Here is a 21,101-nt window from a genome sequence, read left to right on the forward strand (position 1 = left end):
TAGTTACGGATTTAAGCAGCAGTGGCGGCTACGTTCCCTTACAGTGTACTTGAGGACGGCTATTTTGGTTATTTTGCGACTGAAAAGGCAAGTGTCAGCTAGGTGTCAGCTAGGTCCGCTGCTGGTGACGTCGCAAAGTTACCACAATTACACCAATGTGTCCCGTCAGTTTTACGTACTGTGTTAGTACGCGCCGTTCAAGTTCAAAATGTATATATACCTGTATTCTATTAATTATATACCTATGTTAATACACCCATGATATATACCTGTATATATTCCAGTAGCCTACAGCTAGACTGAATAAACAAACAGCCAATCAAAATGTATCAATGTTTTATTCATGTAAATAAGTACTGTACACAACAACAGACTCAAACTGCCTTTTTTAATAATACCTTAAATGTAAACAAAGAATAATAATAACATAAAAATAATTATCATGGTACATAGGACACCTCTCACCCTCTTTTTAATGAGTGATCAAGAAATGCACTGAAGTTTCAAGTGTCCATCTTATGTAGAACTCTGTCCGTATCCCAGTGCAAACATGTTAAAGGAAAATGCTCGTTTTTGACAACCTGGACCTTATTTACGACATATTATAAGAAGTTTGACTCACCCAGATCACTTTTGTGTTGTTCGGAGGCCTGTAGAAGAAATTTAAAATCCAGCGCGAGCCAGTATATCCATGTAATGGCGGCGCAAAGGGCATAGGGAATGCAGTTTCTCAAAATCCATTTTCGGCCGCTAAACGGTTGTTTTCATCAATCACATTGCATGAATCGACAGTTGATATTCCTCTACGCGAGCCATTCTTTCGGTTTTCAAATACGTGGTCTGTAGCCACTGTAATATGATCTTTACAAGCCTCTCCCCCACTTGCTCCAGCACGCATGCGCACAGGCCAGCGCGCAGCCTGCTATTCTCCGGCTCACATTCTCTGCGCTACGATCGTAGTTGGTGCCGAGAATATTGTCGTCGTCATTCGTCAGCAACAATCCGATCGTAGCGCAGAGAATGTGAGGGAGCATAGCCAGTGTAAAGATCATATTACAGTGGCTACAGACCACGTATTTGAAAACCGAAAGAATGGCTCGCGTAGAGGAATATCAACTGTCGATTCATGCAATGTGATTGATGAAAACAACCGTTTAGCGGCCGAAAATTGATTTTTAGAAGCTGCATTCCCTTTGCCCCGTGCGCCGCCATTACATGGATATACTGGCTCGCGCTGGATTTTAAATTTCTTCTACAGGCCTCCGAACAACACAAAAGTGATCTGGGTGAGTCAAACTTCTTATAATATGTCGTAAATAAGGTCCAGGTTGTCAAAAACGAGCATTTTCCTTTAAATAAAAAAAAGAACATCCAGCTCTCCATGAGGGTAAAGGAACCATGCCTTATTCCATTTCTCCATCCCTCCCTCCAGATCTCTCCCTCCCCAGGCCCGTCTGAAGATCAGGCATTTCCCACATACAGCAGCAATAGAGGCATTGCCATGTCGGGCCTTGCAGTCTGAAGACTCGGACACAGGAAGTGATGTAGAGGAGAAGCAGGAAGAGAGTATGAATGTGTGTTTATAGCAGGTGGAGTCCTGTCTATGGCAGACAGAGTGTGTGTATGTGTGTGTGTGTATGCGCGCGTGCGCGCATTAGCAATAGTCTAGAGCATTTCCTCCTCGCCTCCCCCGTACATGTCGGCCAGCTTCTTGAAGCGAGGGCCCCAGTCCAGCAACACGTCGTAGTCCTGGTCGTCTCCCGAGGAGGAGGAGTTGAGAGAGGAGAGAGAGCCCGCCTCCGAGCCTCCACCCTCGTAGTCAAACACCAGCAGGGAGTCGTAGGGCGGAGCAGTGGGGTCGTTGTCCGCTGCCTTCAGGTTCTGGTGGACAGAGAGAAACACCAGCAGGGAGTCGTAGGGCGGAGCAGTGGGGTCGTTGTCCGCTGCCTTCAGGTTCTGGTGGACAGAGAGAGAAGTTTAGTTTGATACCATTTTGTTCAGACACAACAGCCAATATGGCTCTAAGCAGCTGGAGGACTACACAACAGCAGACACGCCCAGGGTTCAGAAGAGGGACTCACGTCATCGATGAAGCAGCCGATGTCCTCTGGGTTGGCAGGCCGGGGCCGGTACTGGGGGGCAGGCATGAAGGTGGGCACCACGTCATTCCGGAAGACGTCAGGGCGGTTATCCAAGCCACGGTGGAGTACGCTCAGATCATAGTCCTGCCAGCAGAGAGCCAGGTTCAAGGTACACGTTTATAGGTGTGTGTGTGTGTGTGTGTGTGTGTACACCAGGGGGATATTCCAGAAAGTGGGTTCAATAAAGAGTCTAACCCTGAAGTCTGATTTAATTTACGAAAACTGAAGTTTTCGGTTACAGAAAAGTGGATTCCATCAACTCTGAAGCATAATCAACTCTGAAGCACAATCAACTCTGAAGCCACCACCAAGCCATCATCAGTAGAGCTCCTATAGTCACCATGGCAACCGATGATAAACTCTTGGGCTTTCCATTCCAGAAAGAGAGCTATTAAGTCAGTTACCACGGTCTCATCAAGCAAATGGCACTTGGTGCGGCAGATTACAAAGGCATATTCATTGGAACAATATAAAAATACTAATTGTAGGCCATTTGTCTTTGAAGTAAATAAATAAGACCAAATTAAATGTGAATGATTTGTTTTATTTGACTGGAGGGGGCGGTAGCATCAAAGGCTAAAAGTGATTCTGCAGAATGTTGTTCAGATAAATCCTAAAACTTCCCTGCATAGTATTTTGTTTTACTTTTGTAGTCATTTAGGCTACCTTTTGTAGCCTACTTTTATTTCTATCTTAATTAACCTACAGTTAGTGTAATTTTGTCTAATTGTCTTTTTCCAATTGTCTTTTATGTAGCCAAGTACTTTGTACTGCATTATTATTATTATTACTACATTAGTAAGAGTGTGATGAAAATAATGATTAACTGGAATGATGGCACATCTAATTGGGGTCTCAAAATCCTCTCCCGAGTAGGATATGTAAATTAATTTGGCCTCAACATCGATTGGGTAAATGAGGAAATGTGCGACAGCAGCTTCAAACTCAAAGCAAGATTATATTAGAATCAAATTTATTACCATGCACAGTACAACTGTAGGCTGCCAGACACCGCTGAGACGACAACGGGATGCAGTACTATAGCGATTTTTTGTCATAACGATCCAATGACAATGCTTACTATCTACAATAGACTAAAATATTCCAACGGATTTAACAATTTTTGCATATTTATTTCCATTTCCTCATTTACCAAATAAATTTGCTTCTTTCCCATGTTTTTAATAATAATAAATAAAACCTGCTCGCGAGCAGGTTAGGTTCATAGAGCTAGTGACCATGGAAACTGACCCAGAGTTCAAGTAAACTCTTCCTGAAACCGATTCTAGTTTCCCGTCTCTCGAGTTTGAGTTACCTCTCTTTCTGGAAAACCCAGAGTTTCCCTCATCTCAGGGTTGGCAAACTCAGAATTTTCACAAATCCCACTTTCTGGACTACCCCCCAGATCGTCCTCTCCCCCTCCCTCCAGATGGTAGTACTACATGTTGTACTCAGGGTAGAGAGTGTGAGCACATACCTGGTCGTCCTCTCCACCCCCTTCTTCATCGTAGTAGTAAATGTTGTCTCTGACGTTGTCATCCTGCAGCAGAGGCTCCTTCTTCTCTCCTCGCCTCCTCCTCATGAACATGAGCAGAATCAGCCCCAGCACTGAGGACACACATGGTTAACACAGTTAACACACAGTTAACACACAGTTACAGTTAACACACAGCTCTATATTAAACTATATAATAAGCGTCTCAAAGAGGAGCAGGATGGCTCACACACAACCATCTTAACACAAGGTAACACATGCAGCACACTACTAAAAGTAGTTGACTCACGCAGCAGCAGCAATATGGCCCCCAGAATGCCCAGGACGCCGGGCAGTGCCACTAAGGCCTCCCTGATAAGCTGGCACTCGAAGTTCCCGCCGGTGCAGTCACACACGTGGGCCTGCAGCGTGCTGTCCTGCTCCAAACCCTGGTTGTCCGACACCCTCAGCACCACGGTGTAGTATCCCTGCTCCAGAGCACTGTTAAGGGTCAGGATGATGCCCGTCTCTGAAAAACACACACAGTACTGTTTACATACCAGACCAGCTAAATGGATGGGGATTTGTTGTTATTCTCCCACCACGTGACTAGAACAACCTCGAAGTTCCAGGCCCAGTTGTAGGCAGGCTCGCGCATGCCTGTGTTGTGTGTAACCTCTCCCCAAGTACGTACTGCTTTCATTCATGCGGGCGGTCCAGTTGGTATTGGACATCTCCTCCAGGCTGACGGTGTAGGGAGTGGTGAAGCCCGGCCCATCCTTGTCTGTGACGGTCAGATGCTGGGGCGTTGGCTCCTTGTTGCAGACGTCGATGGTGCGCTCCTGGATAATGGGGGCGTTGTCATTCACGTCCTCCAGCTGGATCAGCAGAGTGCCCGTTCCTGTAGCTGGAATCTCATCTGGGGGGTGAACGGATGAATTCATGAATAGATGGATGAATGAGTGAGAGTAAAATAATGGAAACTTGATAAGATTTCTAATCAATTAACAGGTGAAAAGTAATGACTCCATAGTAATGACTCGATCAATTTGGGACAGATCTGAAGTAGTACAGAAGCTAGGGCTGTCAACGTTAATGCGTTAACACTCACGATTAATCTGGAGACTAAAGCATAAAAAAAAAAAAATATTATCAAATTTAAACCCAACTTCCTCTCATAATTCCAAACGTGAGTGTTCACCTGACTGAATTACTTAAAGTCATGTGAAACACGGATAAATTATCTGCGCGTTTCAAATGCCTTTCACTTTCGATAAAAAAAAAAAAAAAAAAAAAACTTCCACATGTAAGTATATATAAAACTGAAAGTTGTGTGCACACAGAGTAGTGCAGCAACATTTCCAATGCGTTTCTGGGTGTTAGATTAGACTAGAGCATTGTCTGTCTGTACGTCAGCTTAGCAGTGTCTGGACTCGTGCCCAGGACAGACAGCAGACCTACCGTTATCAATGGCGGCGATGAGAGCGATGTATTTTCCGTTGGTCACAAAGTGAGACTCTCGGTCCATGGGGCTCTTCACCGTGATCATGCCCGTCTCCTTTTTGACATTCAACCAGCCAGCCGGGTCATTCTGGATCTTGTACCTGGGAGAGTGTGTGTGTGTGGGGGGGGGGGGGGGGGGGGAAGTTAGACCAGGGGGGAAACAGGGAATAGCCCCACATCAAACCTAACGCATTCTTGCCTCATCCTTGTCACCTTCATCGGATGACACTCCCATATTGGGGTGTGTAGAGGGCGACCGGGAGGAGTACAGGGGCCTGGTTGACCGCTTTGTCCAGTGGTGCAGGGAAAACTACCTGCAGCTGAATGTGGCCAAGGCAAAGGAGCTAGTGGTAGACTTCAGCACGAAGAAGGGAGTGATGTGGAGATTGTCAAGTCCTACAAGTACCTAGGCGTCCATCTGGATGACAAACTGGAATTGTCCACCAACACCGAGGGTATCTATAAGCTGTGACGATTGAATTTCTCTTAATAAGATTGTCACCAACCCGCCCACCTACCTACCTACGTCTATGTGTCCATCTATCCTCTTAGATGATTCTAGAACTATTACAACCAGGATGATTCTAATGTTAGAGCTGTTTGAAAGCCAAGTCACCATGAGTCCTACGTCCAGTAAGATTTGCGACTCAACAGTGCAACATTACCGCCTTGGAATACCCTTAATCTGCCATCAGTTAGTCAACTTCTAACACTGCCTTTATTTATTGTCTGTTCAGAGCAGACGCCCCTGGGGATTCCGCATCCATGGATTCATAAAAAAGGAATGAGTCCCACTTGTTGACATTCTTCTCATTTGACAGTTTGTACTGTACGTACCGACTTATTCTTGGTTAAGATGCACATTCTTCTAAATTTCAAATGTGCCTGATTCTACACAATCACAAGGTATGTATGTTTGTCTTTCGTCTAGGGTGTTAGGTGTTTGTGTGTATGTCTGTCTTCAGTCTAGGGTGTTAAGTGTGTGTGTGTGTCTTCAGTCTAGGGTGTATGTCTATATTCCATCTAGTGTGTTAGGTGTGTGTGTGTGTGTGTGACAGTCTTCCGTCTAGCGTGTTAGGTATGTGTGTATGTCCATCTTCCGTCTAAGGTGTTAGGTGTGTGTGTGTGTGTATCTTCAGTCTTACGTGATGGTCTGCTTGCGTGCCGTGTCGGGGTCTGTGGCGGTGTAAAGCACCAGTTCGTTGTTCACCGCCAGGTCCTCCTTCTTCACTATCAGCCTCTCCACAGGGTTGAAGACCGGCGCCTCGTTCACGTCCTGCACGGTTACTATCACGGTTGCTGTGGAGGTGGGCATCCGCGTGGCGAACGGGACCTCGTTGACCACATTCACCAACAGGGTGTATTTAGGGTTTTTCTCAAAGTCCAATGCCTGTAAGAAGAGACAAAAATCTGTTCAAACAAACCAGTCTGATGTGTGAGAGTTGTGTATGTACTGTAGTTTGTGAGAATGTACTGTAGTTTGTGTGGTGAGGAGTGTGTACAGTAGAGAGTGTGTGAGTTCGGGGGAGAGCCTGGTTTCTATCCACTGTTCAGTGCTTGGTTTCCTGTCTATCTCGCCAGTCTTTACTCGTTCCATTTCAGCTCAGTGTAGAAAAATGCACCGATAAACGCCTTACTGTGCGCGTCTAAAACGACACTTGACACCATGTATCCGTGACATGCCCACCCCGAGACAACACTAGTCGTTTCGGGGGCCCTCCGCCCCCCTTGAAAAGAATCGTAGGGGAAACGCAGTCTATTCCAGAAGAAGTTCTTGCCGCATCGCATTCGCATCATGGGTTTATGGGTGGGACAGTTTTCGGACAAGGGGATCCAGATCCGCTCAGACTGGAAACCACAACGGCAAAGTGAATAGGTATTTGAACAGAATAATCATCTGGCTTTACATTGCCGCTGTGGTTGACAAGTTTAATGGTATTTAGCGTTTAGATTAGGGCTGTCAATTTCATGCGTTAATTATATTCATTAAGGAAACATTAACGCGTTCATAAAAATTAAGTCATATTTATCGCATTCATCGATTTCATCCACATTTCGTGGCACAGTTGCCGCATGATTGCCTGATTTAACATTGAAGCGACAAACTTAATTTGGACCTGAATGACCCCGTACGCTACGGCGTATGTCACACCTAAAAATCTTTGCCTTGAAATAAACTTGGAGGCGGATAATCAGACTTTGCTTTGCCCTCTAAACGGAAAGTTTACTTAAAAAAAAAAAAACTCTCAGATCGGACAGTTAATAAGAGTTCACTGAGAATAGGCTCAGAATGAACAAGTCTACCTTGAAAAATGTACGAACTCCATCGCAAAGTGGATTGCGGTGGACTGGAGGCCAATTTCAACTGTAGAAGACAAGGGCTTAATGGAGGCGTTTCAAATTGCTTCATCTGATGCAGCTTACAAGCCGCCTTGTAATAGCATTGCTCTGCACAATCACAAAGCCACAATAATGTAATTGGATTGAAATATCTTCATTTGGGAGCTTTTGCCAGCAACAAATGGATGCGCGATCAATTTGCGATTAACTAATTACAGATCTTGTAATTATTTTTTTTATTTTTTCTTCCAATGATTATATCCATGTATACATATATCTATGTATTTTACTCCATCCAACTTCCATTCTGCAGTGGTAGCGCAAGTTAGCTAACGTTAGCCAACTACCCTAGCGTAATGCTAGACCATCTGCTAGCTACTGTAGGTCTAAGTCACCTTTCCTAAAATAATGTGCCTGTCATTTTGGCTATTCAGTGTATGATTGTGCTCAGAAATGCAGCTTCTTGAATTGGGTACATGCTAGCTACATCAGTATAGTAGCCTAGCAGTTGCCTTCTAGCTGGGAGAAACTGTCGTTACATACCCATCTTAGCTGATTAATATTAAGTGATAAGCTAGTTAGCCAATGCTAGAGAATTACTTTTTTGTGAGCTGTGTGGAGTGGAGTGTAGAGAGTGTGCGAGCTGAATCAAGTGTAGGCTACCTTGGCTGTGGTGATGATCCCCTCCTGCTTGTTGGCTCCGGTGGTGACGCTGAATAGTCCGTCAGGGTCTCCCTCCACGATGCTGAACACCGCCGCCCATGCAGAGGAGTGGGGCTCGTCACCGTCAGTTACCTGCATTTTCGCCACCAGAGCATCCACCTGGTTCTCTGGCACCGTCGCAGTGTACTGGGGGGAGGAGAGAGGGGAGAGGAGCAGGGGGAAGAGGAGAGGGAGAAAGGATAGAGGAGAGGAGAGAAGGAGAAAGAAGAGAGGAGGGGAGGGAGAAGAGGGGGTTTATATAGGAACCATTTAACTGGACAGTAAAACTTCAACATCCAAGTTTGTTGACCAATATCATCCCTCTCTGGTCACCCAAGCCCACAGCTCAATCTCTCCGGTACACTTACAGACTTCTGCACGAACTCCGGTGCTTTGTCGTTGCTATCGCTGACCGTGATGATGACCTTCCCTCGGGTCGTCAGCCCTCTTCCCTCCATATCGGCCGCCTGGATCTCCAGCGTGTACTTGGGAAAGTTCTGGAAGACAGAAGAGGTGTGGTGTCAGAGAAGGTCACAGTGATACATGGAGAAGCTACAGGGAGGACAGTTCCAGGTTCTGGGCCCTCTTGAGCACCTGTGTTCTGGTTCTGGGCTTAACCCATGTTTCTGTAACTGTGGTTGTTCTTGTGTCGTTAGCTCAGTGTCCAGACCAGCACCCACCTCTCTATCCAGGTTGGCAGCGTTGACTCTGATGCCTCCGCTCACAGGGTTGATGGTGAACATGTTGGGGCTGGGCAGTTTGGGCTCCTGGCTCACGATTTCATAGCGGACGTCTGAGTTGGCACTGCCCGGCTCGTCTGCATCCATGGCAACCACCTTCATAATCTCAAAACCTGTAGGGTGGTGGGGGGATTATATTTACATTTGTCTGCAGCAATCTACCTTCAGCTACTGTACACAGATGGTGTGTGTTCACCTATAGGAGACGCCTCGGGAACGGTCCCTAGGAATGGGTCCATTGTGAAGACCGGTCTGTTGTCGTTCATGTCAATGACGTTGATGATGACGTCCATGGGTTTCTCAGAGATGCCCTCCCCCTCAGCCACAGCATGGACTGTTAACTGCAAACGCACACACACACGCGCGCACGCACACACACTTAGCTAAACTACAAATTCATTTTCAGGTTAACTCAAGTTTTAAAAAATTAGTCGTGTTAAACTAGAAGGGCACAGAGAGCGCAGAGCTCCGCCCCCTGATGCACATCGTCAGCATGTAGAGACATTAAAGTACCGACGTCAAAAAATGATACTGGTGATGGTGCATCACCAGATACCTGTATGACAGGACGAACGGCAGTAATCAGTAGCCTGGAAGCCAGGCTCATCGCGGAAAAATAAAAAAGTGTTTACGATAAGAAAAAAAGTACAACAGGAGTCGGCTAGAATGAAGCAATGAGTGGTAACGAATAAACAGCCGTAAGTGCAGTTCTTTCAGAAATAGACTCAATAATAACAATTAAAGAACAAGAGTATGCACTAGCAGTTTCTCAACTAGTTTCTCAGCAGAAAAGACGTTTTCGCCATCCTTCTGACTGGATTTGGCAAAAGTTTGTGAAAACGCCTTTTTTCACATGGAGTCTGGCTTCCAGGCTAGTAATCTAGTGCTAGCTAACTCAAAGCAGACAGCTGACATTAGCCATCCTAAAATTATTTTGGTCCTACTATCTGCAAAATAGCCATCTAGCTGAATCAATCCTTCCCACAGAATGCCATCAGTAGCTAATGTTAACTAGCTAACAGTGTATCCTAGCCATGGATGTATTAAACATTGCGTACTCTTATGTGCAGTTCTGTTCTGTCAACGTTAACAAAAGTGAAAAAGAATTAGTAGAACTGCCCCCTTCTTCGGATCCACTCCAAAATGTAATGGGTTCTAAGTTGGCCCATGCTACACCCCTCCATCGAGTTTCATGAAAATCTGTGTGGTAGTTTTTGCCTAACAGACAGGCAGAACCACGGCAGCGAAAACACAACCCCTGAGGGTGGAGATAATTAGTGGTTGCTTTTTAGCTCTTTTGAGTTGTACAGGACATAGAGGCGGTGGGAAAAATCTATTCATATAAAAATCTTAAATCTATTCTGTGCGATTATCAATAGATTCACAAATTCCGCTTGTTTTCTTTCATAAATTTATTTTCGGATTTTGTCGTGTTTTCACAATTTTGTGCTTGGGATGTATTTAATGTGTTACTGCAGTCAAATTGTATAAATTGAAAATTGAAATTGAAAATCCTATCATAATCTAATCAAAATCGTCTTGTAATGGAATTGTGACCCTAACAGGACATGCCATATCTATGAAGTGAACCAGTAAGATGTCTCCTCCCCAGGTTTCCTACCTTGTACTTGTCCTGCTTCTCTCTGTCCAGGGGCTGCGTCACGTACAGCACGCCAGAGTTCCTATCAATTATGAACAGTCCCTCAGGAGGCTGGTCTGCTCCTGGGCCTACGATGCTGTAGTGGACCGTCACCTTCTTATCGTTGCTTGATCGAATCTGCACACACATGCACGCACACACACGCACACGCGCAGACACACACACAGACACACACACACACACGTCAGTCACAGAATGGCCTACACGTATGAGAATGCAGGGGCCCCAACTTCCTGAGTCTGCTCCATCTTACCTGCACCATATGCTCGGGGAAGGGTCCTCTACTGTTCTCAGGGAAATTGATGGGAGGGATGACCCAGGCCCTTTTCCTCCTCTTCAGGCCTGCAGAGGCCTTGGGGAAGAGCAGCACAGGCACTGCTGGACCCTCTGGAGACTGGGGAGACAGACAGGTATGACATCATCTACCAGCTACATCAGCTGAGAGAAAATAGCTAGCCTACATCAGACAGACAACCTCAAAAGCCAACAAGGCTTTCTTCTGTTGCTCTGCGTTGTGTATTTTTGTAAGCCTTGATAAGAGTTGCAGCACCGTCTAATTATGAACCACGATGTTGATAGCCTTCTTGTTGTGATAGTCATTGATGAAATCACCCAACACAGGATTGGAAGCGGCGACAGATGACAGATTTATTGGACAAGGATACAATCACATGGAACACTGGGATGTTTCCCTAGTCTCTCTCTCTCCCTGCTTCTCTGGGATGTTTCCTTAGTCTCTCTCTCTCCCTGCTTCACTGGGATGTTTCCCTAGTCTCTCTCTCTCCCTGCTTCACTGGGATGTTTCCTTAGTCTCTCTCTCTCCCTGCTTCACTGGGATGTTTCCCTAGTCTCTCTCTCTCCCTGCTTCACTGGGATGTTTCCTTAGTCTCTCTCTCTCCCTGCTTCTCTGGGATGTTTCCCTAGTCTCTCTCTCTCCCTGCTTCACTGGGATGTTTCCTTAGTCTCTCTCTCTCCCTGCTTCTCTGCTGGCTGCGGCGCCAAGTCAAGGCCTTAGATTCCCCGCATGATGTTATCAGCGTGCCTGCCTGCGAATCTGTCCGGCCGAGTGCCTACCGTTTCCAAATCAAAGTCTCAAGGTTTGGTTGAGACGTTAAATAGTGCTCTCTCTGGCCACCCCCCACGCCTAGGCCTGCCCGTTTAGGGCCTAGTGAAGCTAGATTGGTGGAGGAGTGACCATACAGATGTGTCGCCTGTCACCCTAACATGATGTCTTAATCACCATTGGTTGTCAGTCTGGGTTGTGTCTGTTTATAGTGTCCCATAGAGATGTGTCATTAATACCCCAGAGGAGAGGCCCCCTCCTGTGGCCTAAGTGTGACCTCTTGACACCCACTACCCCAAACGGCCACAGCAGCATCAGCCGTCTCCCTCACTCTATCGACTACACAGTGTCCACGTGAAAACAAACGCATTAAATCAAATACATAGCAGTAAGACTCCGTAGATGTTATAGACATTTCTTCCTAGATTCTTCAGCCTGGGAGAACAACCAGCAACATCAGACAGAGAACCTGATCTCTTTCTCTCAGAGGCACCAAGGTAGAAAACACATTATACATGAACACATACTATACATGACAACGCCATCAGAAATGTCTCACTTCACTGCAAAAACAAAACACTCCCATTACAATTCACCAGGAGAACTGTCATTTCTCACACCTCCATCAGGGGGTGGTGTTTGGCCAGTAGAGAGAGAGAGAGAGAGAGAGAGAGAGAGAGAGAGTGAGTGTGTGTTAGAATGAGCCTTGTCCTACCTGTGTGTGAGTGACAGAATCCACCTCATTGGGCTGGTGACCCTGGGCTGGTGACCCATGGAGGCTGTTATGCACCTGCACCCTCACAAGGACAGTCCTCTTCCTCCCCTGGGAGTCCCAGGCGTGGACAGAGAAGTCCTTGTGTCCAGAGTGGAGCGTCACCGCCCTCTTCAGCTTCAGGGTGCCGTCTGGCTCCACCCTGAAGCGTGTGTCATCCGTGTCAAACAGGAACCTGGTCCGGCCCGAGCAGTCAAACCCCACTGGAACACAGACAACGGGTTGGAGATAAACAAGACTTCACACCAAGGAAATACTTCAATAGAAACATCTTTTTAAGATAAATATTTTAGCCTGGTCAACCAGTTAGATCTCACTAGTTCACATTCTGTTTTACTTCAAGGATCAGTTTGGCATCCCATTTATTCACCAGTATGTGGCCCTAGAGTTTTTTTTAATTAACAAATCAATCAGCATCTTCTTACAAACTATGGGGTCCAGGGCAAACATGATTGACAAACCATGGCGAGCAGACATATGGATGTTTGTTTTGACTGATCCAATCATCTGATTTAAAGTTGAATAAAGTCCCTAGGCTCAAATAGTTGCAATCAATGAGAGGCCAGGAATAAGTTAAACGAAATGTGAGCACAGTGGTCAGTCTGGTTTATTAGGCTGCAAATCATTGTCATGTATAAGTAAAACAAGAGTAGTCATTCCAAAACTAGGTAAAAAAATAAATAAAAATAGGTTAGCTACTTCCATAGAGACAGAACAGAGCACATGGCTGCCTCCCCTGTAGGAATAGAGGAGAAATGTGTCTAACAGTCTCTGATACAAAAGCCAAAAGGACATGCACATCCAAGTCTTTTTTTTTTTTTTTAAACACATTTAAGTGTTCATTAAAAAGAAAATTGAAAACTCTGCATAGTGTCTACTAGTCTCAGAGCCAGGGCCCTACAGAGCCTCCGCCATTTAACAGGGCAGGTAAACAGGAAGTATAAGGTGTAGTATGCAGTGATTTCCTGTTAGACTTTTTTGATATGTTGGTAGATATTTTGAAAAAAATCTACCAACAAAATCCCTGCCACTCCCTTCAGGCCTCCCTCCAAAACCACTCCTCCAAACTGGAGGAAAACAAGTGACGCTAGGCAGGTACAGTAGTTAGGTTCACACGTCAGTAAGCCATCCAATCGTTTCAAGTTGGCAACTCAAAATGATTGGATGCACTTATTACAGTGCTGCGACTTCCAAATTATAGGCTTGTTTCATTTTAGTGTCAGAGCACTTTATTTATTGATTGCTGTTGGGATGGAATGTTAATGAGAATTGCAAAAAATATAACAAAAAGCCAAATCGCATACTGTGCCTTAAAATAATGTATGGATAGATGGACTAGAGAGCTTTTCTACACAACTGGCAACATCAAATCTCTCTATGTTTATCCCAACAGGATTGGTCTGACAGAGCATCCCAGTCTGCAGTCCTGAGGTTGTAGACTACAAGCATGCTAGGGACAGGCCAGACAGACTGCAGACCAGGTAGAGACAGGCCAGACAGACTGCAGACCAGGTAGAGACAGGCTAGCTAGACTGCAGGCCAGGTAGAGACAGGCCAGACAGACTGCAGGCCAGGTAGAGACAGGCTAGCTAGACTGCAGGCCAGGTAGAGACAGGCTAGCTAGACTGCAGACCAGGTAGAGACAGGCTAGCTAGACTGCAGGCCAGGTAGAGACAGGCTAGCTAGACTGCAGACCAGGTAGAGACAGGCTAGCTAGACTGCAGACCAGGTAGAGACAGGCTAGCTAGACTGCAGGCCAGGTAGAGAAAGGCTAGCTAGACTGCAGGCCAGCTAGACAGGCTAGCTAGACTGCAGACCAGGTAGAGACAGGCTAGCTAGACTGCAGGCCAGGTAGAGACAGGCTAGCTAGACTGCAGGCCAGCTAGACAGGCTAGCTAGTAGCTAGACTGCAGACCAGGCAGAGACGAGAGGTAGAGGCCTATGATAGCCTCCTTGGTAGAGACAGGCCAGGGAGACTACAGACCAGGAAGAGGCAGGCTCGGGTGTCAGGTTACACCCGCCCCCTCCTCCCAGGCAGCCAGCAGAGCAGAGCTACCTGCCTCTATACACAGACTCGAAGTCTCAGGCATCCAGGTGTCACACATGGTTTTGCTGCCTCCCTTGGGCCTCAGACCACAGGCTCACAAAATACCCCAGTGCTTTCCTTTCAGAGGGGTATTCCAGGAAGCGGGTTTAAATAAACCTAGCTTAAACCTTGAAGCCTGAGTTCAATTAACCAGAAAATTGATCTCAAGCTTTTCCGGTTCCACATCAGCTGATACAGGTTTCCGTTATCAAGTTACCGAAAGTCCGGTTCATCATGTCGCTAGCCATGCGCCTCCACGTTCCTTTTAAAAAGACTGATATCGAACCTTGAACACGTGAATCTACAACCAATTATGAAGTGAGAAAGAGAAAAAAAAAATCTAATATGGAGCATAAAGCCATTTTAGAATCAAATGTAGACAAAAAACACATTTTAACCCTAAAATTAAACCCTTGGTTTGTTACGTTGCTGAGATACGGTTCTAGTAGATTAGTAGCCTAGGAAATGAGACACTGCAGAAATTGTTGCAATAGAAATGGATGCGCCTTCCTCAAAAAATAGACTTTATTGTGGTGCTAAACCAAAATTGTGAACATCAAAAAGGACATCAAAGATGCATGGTAGCACTCACCAATAAAAGATAAGACCTAATTAGAGTGGCCAGCAACAAGCCCTATTGCTGAGCCTGCATACAGTATTGTAACATCAGAGATTAAGCAACATAAGGTTTTGTGCATTTAGAGGAAACATTTCAAGCTATAGTCATCATTTAAACCAGCTGGAGCCATTGTATTCAATGTATAGATCCAAAACATTTCTCTCAGAGAGAGCAGTTTTGTAATGTTTCCACCTCTGGATGGGGTGGTCACATGCTCTGGTCCGACGAAGCGTAAAGATGCTGGAGAGCCATGGTTGCCTTCATGATAATGTTTTGCCATTGCATGTCCTTTTTGACACTGCAGAAATTGTTTGTGTAGATATTCATTGAATTGCAGTAACGGGTTATTTTGTGAATGGATTACATCATTCTTTCAGTGCGTGCTGTAATTCTTTCTCCAAGATCTACCAGGTTTGGAAGGGGCAGGCCATGACTGACAAGAATCTGACTGGTTGTAATTCTGACCTTATCCTTAGGTCTGGTTGAGCTAAAACTAACGTGGTACGGAGCAGGTTAGCCGTGCAAGCTCTGTTGCTGGTTTGGTTTCTGAGCTGGCTCAGATATCAAGCAGAGAGGGAGAGATTAGTGTTATTATGACTAGATGTCTGTAGAGGGTGAACTGCAAGATTAACAGTCCTCAAGGCTGCCTGAAGACAAGACAAACTTGAAAACGAAAATTCTGACAAGTTCCCCCTCAACAATGACACCTGCTCCAGGGAGAAGTGAAACCAAACTAGAATAGCCGCCACGCAGCCCATCAGGCAGACAGGCCTCAACCCCACCAGCGGGCCTAATGGGAAAGCACCAAACTCCCTGCATCATGAGACACAGCTGCATGAAGGAGTGGTTGATCAGATGGTTCAACTTCTGGGAAGCATAAGGAGGGTTGGGCTGCCATGTTTGATGAGCAACAATACCTGATCTGGTGCAGTCATGCTGTGTCAGCTTGAAACACACTCTTGATCAACACTAGGCCTACTGTACGCAGCATTTTCCTATGAACTTCACCAGAAAACCTCACCTTCACCATCAGAAAACACAGCTGCGGTTTCAAAACAACCTGCAGCAGATCAAGGGTGTATTCCAGAAAGCGGGTTCCACAAAATCTAGAGTCTAACCCTGAAGTCTGATTTAATTTACCCTGAGATTGGAAACTCTTGAGTTTTCGGTTCAAGAAAAGTGGATCCCGGCTGATTCAAGTCAGCTCAATCAACTCTCAACAGGTACAGCTTGAGTGAAGCGCATGCATGAGGACTAGGGCTGGGAGCCCGAACTTCGGGATTCGAATATAATTCGAATATTGACAGAAATACTGGTATTCGAACGAATATTAGGCAGCCCTTAATATTCGAACCTGTTATAGGCATAATTTTTTGTAAATGTGTTGGCTAGCAAACGTTGCTTTTGATTCAGATTCAGAGGGTTTTTCACGCCTGGTGAAGTTGCAATCGCGAGCTCATTAGCAAGGCTATTGGACACCTGGGCTCCTGTAGGAGGTGACGTTAGTTAGCACGGCGCGTTCCAGGCAACCCGTAACTCGTGTTTTTCCGACCTCCTACACGTGAAAATGCTCTGGAATGGCAGTCAAACCCGTAACTTCTGGTGCGTTCGTTCAAATTGCGACTTGCTACTAGGAATGATTAAATAAAACGCCGCATGAACTCGCACTTCCTCGTCGCAAATTCGGATGTTTCTCAGCCCCCAGTTGCAGGCTGATGTCAATATCATATCATCATCATATCATTCGCTATAGCTCGAATGCACACAGGTCGGAGGTAGGGATTTTGCCACTTGCGACTTGCCACCACAAACGAACGCACCATTCCCACCCGTGAACTCGTACCATGGATGTATTAATAGAATACATCATTGCTTATCGATATTGCCTATGATACAATGCCCACTAGTGGACAGAATGTGCACAACTTTATTTTAATACCTAGGTAGGTCTTTCTGTAAGAATTTAATGGTAAAAATATTATTAATAATAATTCGAATATATTCGAATATTATTATTAATAAATAAACGAACTTCGAATATGATTTTGGGGCAAAAGTCCCAGCCCTAATGAGGACTATAACAAACCATCATCAGTAGAGCTCCGGCTATTTTGTTTTACTTATTGTAGGCATATTCATTCATAGGCTACCTTTTGGAGCCTCCTTAGGTGTAGCCCAATTTTGGTAAAATTGTATAGCCTAATCTTGTCTATTTGTCTTTATATGTAAGCACATTGTTTGAAAGTTGCTAGCCTACATCCTAAATTACAAAAAAGGTAGGCCTAATGTTCGATTAGATGAACTGGGAATGATGGCACATCTAATTGAGGTCTCAAAATCACCTCCCGAGTAGCCTAAGCTAAGCAAATTAATTCAGCCTGAACTTTGATCAGGTAGGCTAAATGAGGAAACGTGCGACTCAGCACGATATTAGATTGGAATCACATGTATTGCCATTGCAGAGTCTGAGTAGGACTAGCCTGGGACAACTAATGCAGTTATGAGATGTGGTAGTATAGAGATTTGGGGGAAATGCGTGTCATAACGATCCAATGACAAACCTTTGCATCTGCATTAATCTAAGATATTCCAACAGATTGACCAATTTTTACATGCTTATATTCTTTCCCATGTTTTTTCCCTGCTTTTTCCCATGTTGCATATCACCACTGGTTTGTTACATAAAACCTGTCAGCAAACAGGTTAGGTTCACAGAGTGAGTTAACATGGTAACCGACCCACACTTTGTTAACCATTTCTGGAACTGGTTTGAGTTGCCTTTCTTTCTGGAACAGAAAATGGTAAATGGACTGCACTTATATAGCGCTTTTATCCAAAGCGCTTTACAATGGCCTCTCATTCACCCATTCACACACACATTCACACACCAATGGTGGCAGCTGCCATGCAAGGCGCTAGCCTGCTCATTGGGAGCAATTTGGGGTTCAGTGTCTTCCCCAAGGACACTTCGACATATGGACAGGAGGAGAAGGGATTCGAACCACCAACCCTACGATCATCGGACGACCCACTCTACCACTGAGCCACAGCCACCCAGAGTTTCCCTCATTTTAGGGCTAGCAAACTCAGAATTTTCACTAAACCCGCTTTTTGGAATACTCCACAGGAATATTAGTGAGAAAGAAAAAAACAGTATTACTGCTTAACAAGTCAAGTGATTTTAGTTGTGATTCTACAGGTTCAAAGGGTGACCATAAGTCATTCCAGCAGTGCTTCCAAGAGGCAGATCAGTCCCTATCCTGGTCAGATCGCAGGGCCTGCACCAACACGCCCTGTAGACTCACTCAGCCCGTCTGTCTCACTGCTGATGATCACAAAAACTAGTGAATGTCACAATATTCAACCATACTGTTGCAAAATACTTTATCAGGTCAGATCCAATACTTTTATCTGAGGTAGGGTCATTACTGATGATTCAGAACTAGCCACATAAGGAAGGGTCATAATGATAATTAATATAAAAACTATTCTGAGTACATAATCCTGAGGCCATCCATAGTGCAGAGTCCTGGGATTAGCCAGCCTACCTAGCTCCTGGACAGATCCAGATCAAGGCTCCTCTTATGTTGGTGTCTAATGGGGCATTCTACATGGTCTCCTGGCCAGCTGCACTGCTACAAAGAGTCTCCAGCCTTATCAGAGGGAGGTTAGTTACAGGAGGGCTCTGGGACAGGAGGCACCCATTCACCAGAGGATGATGGAACACTTTGCACAGTGACCAAACACACAGGACTGGTTGTGCTTCATAAAGCGTAGTGGAACATCTCACAGGTTCACAGTACCGGTTTACTCATACATTTTACTGTAAAATCTCTCCAGAAGACATGTTTGCTATACATTGTAAGGAAATGTGGAAGGACGATGGTCCTTTTTCACAGCATTTTAGAATTAAAGAGATAACGATCAGGTGTTAGACATTGTTAATAACAGACAGCAGGCCCTTACCTTTGCCCAGCACCTGTCCCATGTGGAGCCGCATTCTCTCTACTTTGAAAATCAACAGGTCTGCTTCGAAACCAGGACATGTTGGCTCCTCCAATGACCCTGGAGCGAGAGTCTAACAGACAAGAACATACAAAAAGTTAAGACAAAAATGATTAAATATTCTGTTATTTATGATTAGGTAACACTATTGCGGAAAAAACAAAAGGGCAATTACTGTAATTAAATCAAAAAGACCCCAAAAAGTCAATTGAGATTCAACTTTATCACCAGCAGGAAATACCCTTTTAACAAATAGATTACCGATACTGACCTAAAGGGTTTAAAGTCGCATTACCAAATTCATTGAGTAGCTACCACCTAAAAACGGATCGGGTTGGTCAATCAGTGATATCAATCCTCCATTATCTCTTGTTCCCCAACACTTACTGTGAGCTTGATGACTAGCCTACACACCCAGTGTCCTTCCGGTTCTGAGGTATGTGGGTTTTTTCATAAAATCCATCAATGTGTTTGATAACCAATCAAACTGAACACCAACATATAAGCAATTCTTTGATTTAAATGAACCTAGAGTATAGGACCCAAATTAATCACTTCGACAAAAACAGTTCACATAGGCTATTATTTGACCTGAAACTAAGCAGCTCGAACGGGGAGGGAAATGAAAATCGCAGGTAACAGAGCGTTTGCTCTCACGAAAGTCATACAAGTCTTACCTGGAGAAAAATGATTAATACTCCTAACTTCATGAACCCAACGGTCCCCATCTGATATATTCCTCGCGGTAAGTCAGTCGTAGCAAAGGTTTTACGCGAATAAAAGTATCCCTCAATAGTCGTTCGTTTCGGTCGGATCCAATGTCTCCAAAAGCGGTCTTTCGGTAACTGCAACTAAATTAACGAAATAGGCTTCAGCAGGCAGGTAGCCCGTGACGTGTGCGAGCTGTAAGGTGGCCTCGCCCATCCGCTGTCTCCAAGTATGGTCATGCAGCTCCCGCACCTAGACACACAGGTAACACACGAGGGCTATTTAGTCATCATCGATACAGTTCAGAAATTGACAGAAACCAACGGGCTCCAATCGAGAGTAAAGTTTTGATGAACATAACAGGCGAGAGTTCAGGATCCAAACAGTTTATAGATTATATTCAAATGGCTTACCAATAAGTTAAACATAATAGATACAGATATTACTTTCTTGTGATAAAACCTAGACATACCATGAACCAAAGTGACGTGGTATTCCTCAGGATCACATTTCCTCGGTGTGTCTGAAAGACAAAGCACTCCTGCTAATACAGAGTAGGCTACAAGCCATCAACTACCACTCCACTGGCCTCAAAGGACCCATTCAGATGACTTTGCTACATGATCATAGAACTCTGCTCTACATAGCCACAGCCTGATGACCAAGTCAGCGGTTCACTGGAAATAGGAATTTGCATCACTTCTCTTTGGCTAAACTCTAGCCTAATCATTTCTGTATTTACAGTTGTTTTTATGTTTAGCCTAAGTGATAGGTGTTGATAATAAGAATTGAGTTGAAATGCAGGCTATCCACCTTAAGTTTTATTGATCAGAGTAAGGAGTCCCATTCATTTCATTTGAATGTAGCTTGAACCATGTGACAGAAGTTGGACAAAGATCGGGCCTGTTATTGGCTTTGAATGGTTGGAATGAAGCCTTTTTTTCTTTTTTTTCTTTTTTACAACAGAAAACACATCACATAAATATACAAAAACAAAAAACACGCCTACAACACAAAACACAAAAATAACACACACACTGTACGTAAGTAGACCATTATGAATAACGATAGAGATAGGTTTCATTTGCGGTGGTAATGCCTATCAATAAATAATGTATCAGGAAGAGAGAAACACAGGAACAGAAAGACAAACAAAACAGAGAGAGGTCGATGAGGGAAGTGGTGAGACAGAGAGGCACAGACTGGGGGCATAGAAAGAGGGAGTGTCTCAATCGCCCCAGGCCTCACATGCACACCATGCATGAACAAGCTGTATGACTGAACTGAA

General features: G+C 44.8%; 2 protein-coding genes across 2 annotated transcripts; both read right to left on the reverse strand.

The window, feature by feature from the left end:
• Window positions 1–1,463: 1,463 nt before the first annotated feature.
• Window positions 1,464–9,200, reverse strand: LOC311328899 (B-cadherin-like). Its single transcript, XM_084462797.1, has 11 exons — window positions 9,097–9,200; window positions 8,841–9,013; window positions 8,529–8,657; window positions 8,122–8,307; window positions 6,264–6,508; window positions 5,077–5,219; window positions 4,310–4,534; window positions 3,926–4,144; window positions 3,619–3,749; window positions 2,082–2,225; window positions 1,464–1,881 (listed from the first exon to the last, which is right to left on the reverse strand). The coding sequence occupies exons 1-11, from the start codon at window positions 9,191–9,193 to the stop codon at window positions 1,666–1,668; spliced, it is 1,908 nt and encodes a 635-aa protein (XP_084318923.1). The 5' UTR covers window positions 9,194–9,200; the 3' UTR covers window positions 1,464–1,665.
• A 988-nt stretch (window positions 9,201–10,188) lies between these two features.
• Window positions 10,189–20,727, reverse strand: LOC311328901 (cadherin-1-like; the record flags this gene model as incomplete). Its single annotated transcript, XM_084462799.1, has 7 exons — window positions 20,286–20,727; window positions 19,783–20,065; window positions 19,067–19,178; window positions 12,339–12,598; window positions 10,814–10,954; window positions 10,522–10,677; window positions 10,189–10,194 (listed from the first exon to the last, which is right to left on the reverse strand). The coding sequence occupies exons 2-7, from the start codon at window positions 19,831–19,833 to the stop codon at window positions 10,189–10,191; spliced, it is 726 nt and encodes a 241-aa protein (XP_084318925.1). The 5' UTR covers window positions 19,834–20,065; window positions 20,286–20,727.
• Window positions 20,728–21,101: the final 374 nt, after the last annotated feature.

This window comes from Borostomias antarcticus, assembly GCF_949987555.1.
Source record: "Borostomias antarcticus genome assembly, contig: scaffold_189, whole genome shotgun sequence".
NCBI classification, from domain to species: domain Eukaryota; kingdom Metazoa; phylum Chordata; class Actinopteri; order Stomiiformes; family Stomiidae; genus Borostomias; species Borostomias antarcticus.

Excerpts from the sequence above, each read along its gene's own strand:
- LOC311328899 (XM_084462797.1), bottom strand. The coding sequence starts at position 9,193 with ATGGACGTCATCATCAACGTCATTGACATGAACGACAACAGACCGGTC. Across the intron at positions 8,658-8,840 it reads CTGCCAACCTGGATAGAGAG|AACTTTCCCAAGTACACGCT; the intron begins GTGGGTGCTGGT and ends TCTGTCTTCCAG. Across the intron at positions 1,882-2,081 it reads TCGGCTGCTTCATCGATGAC|AACCTGAAGGCAGCGGACAA; the intron begins GTGAGTCCCTCT and ends TCTGTCCACCAG.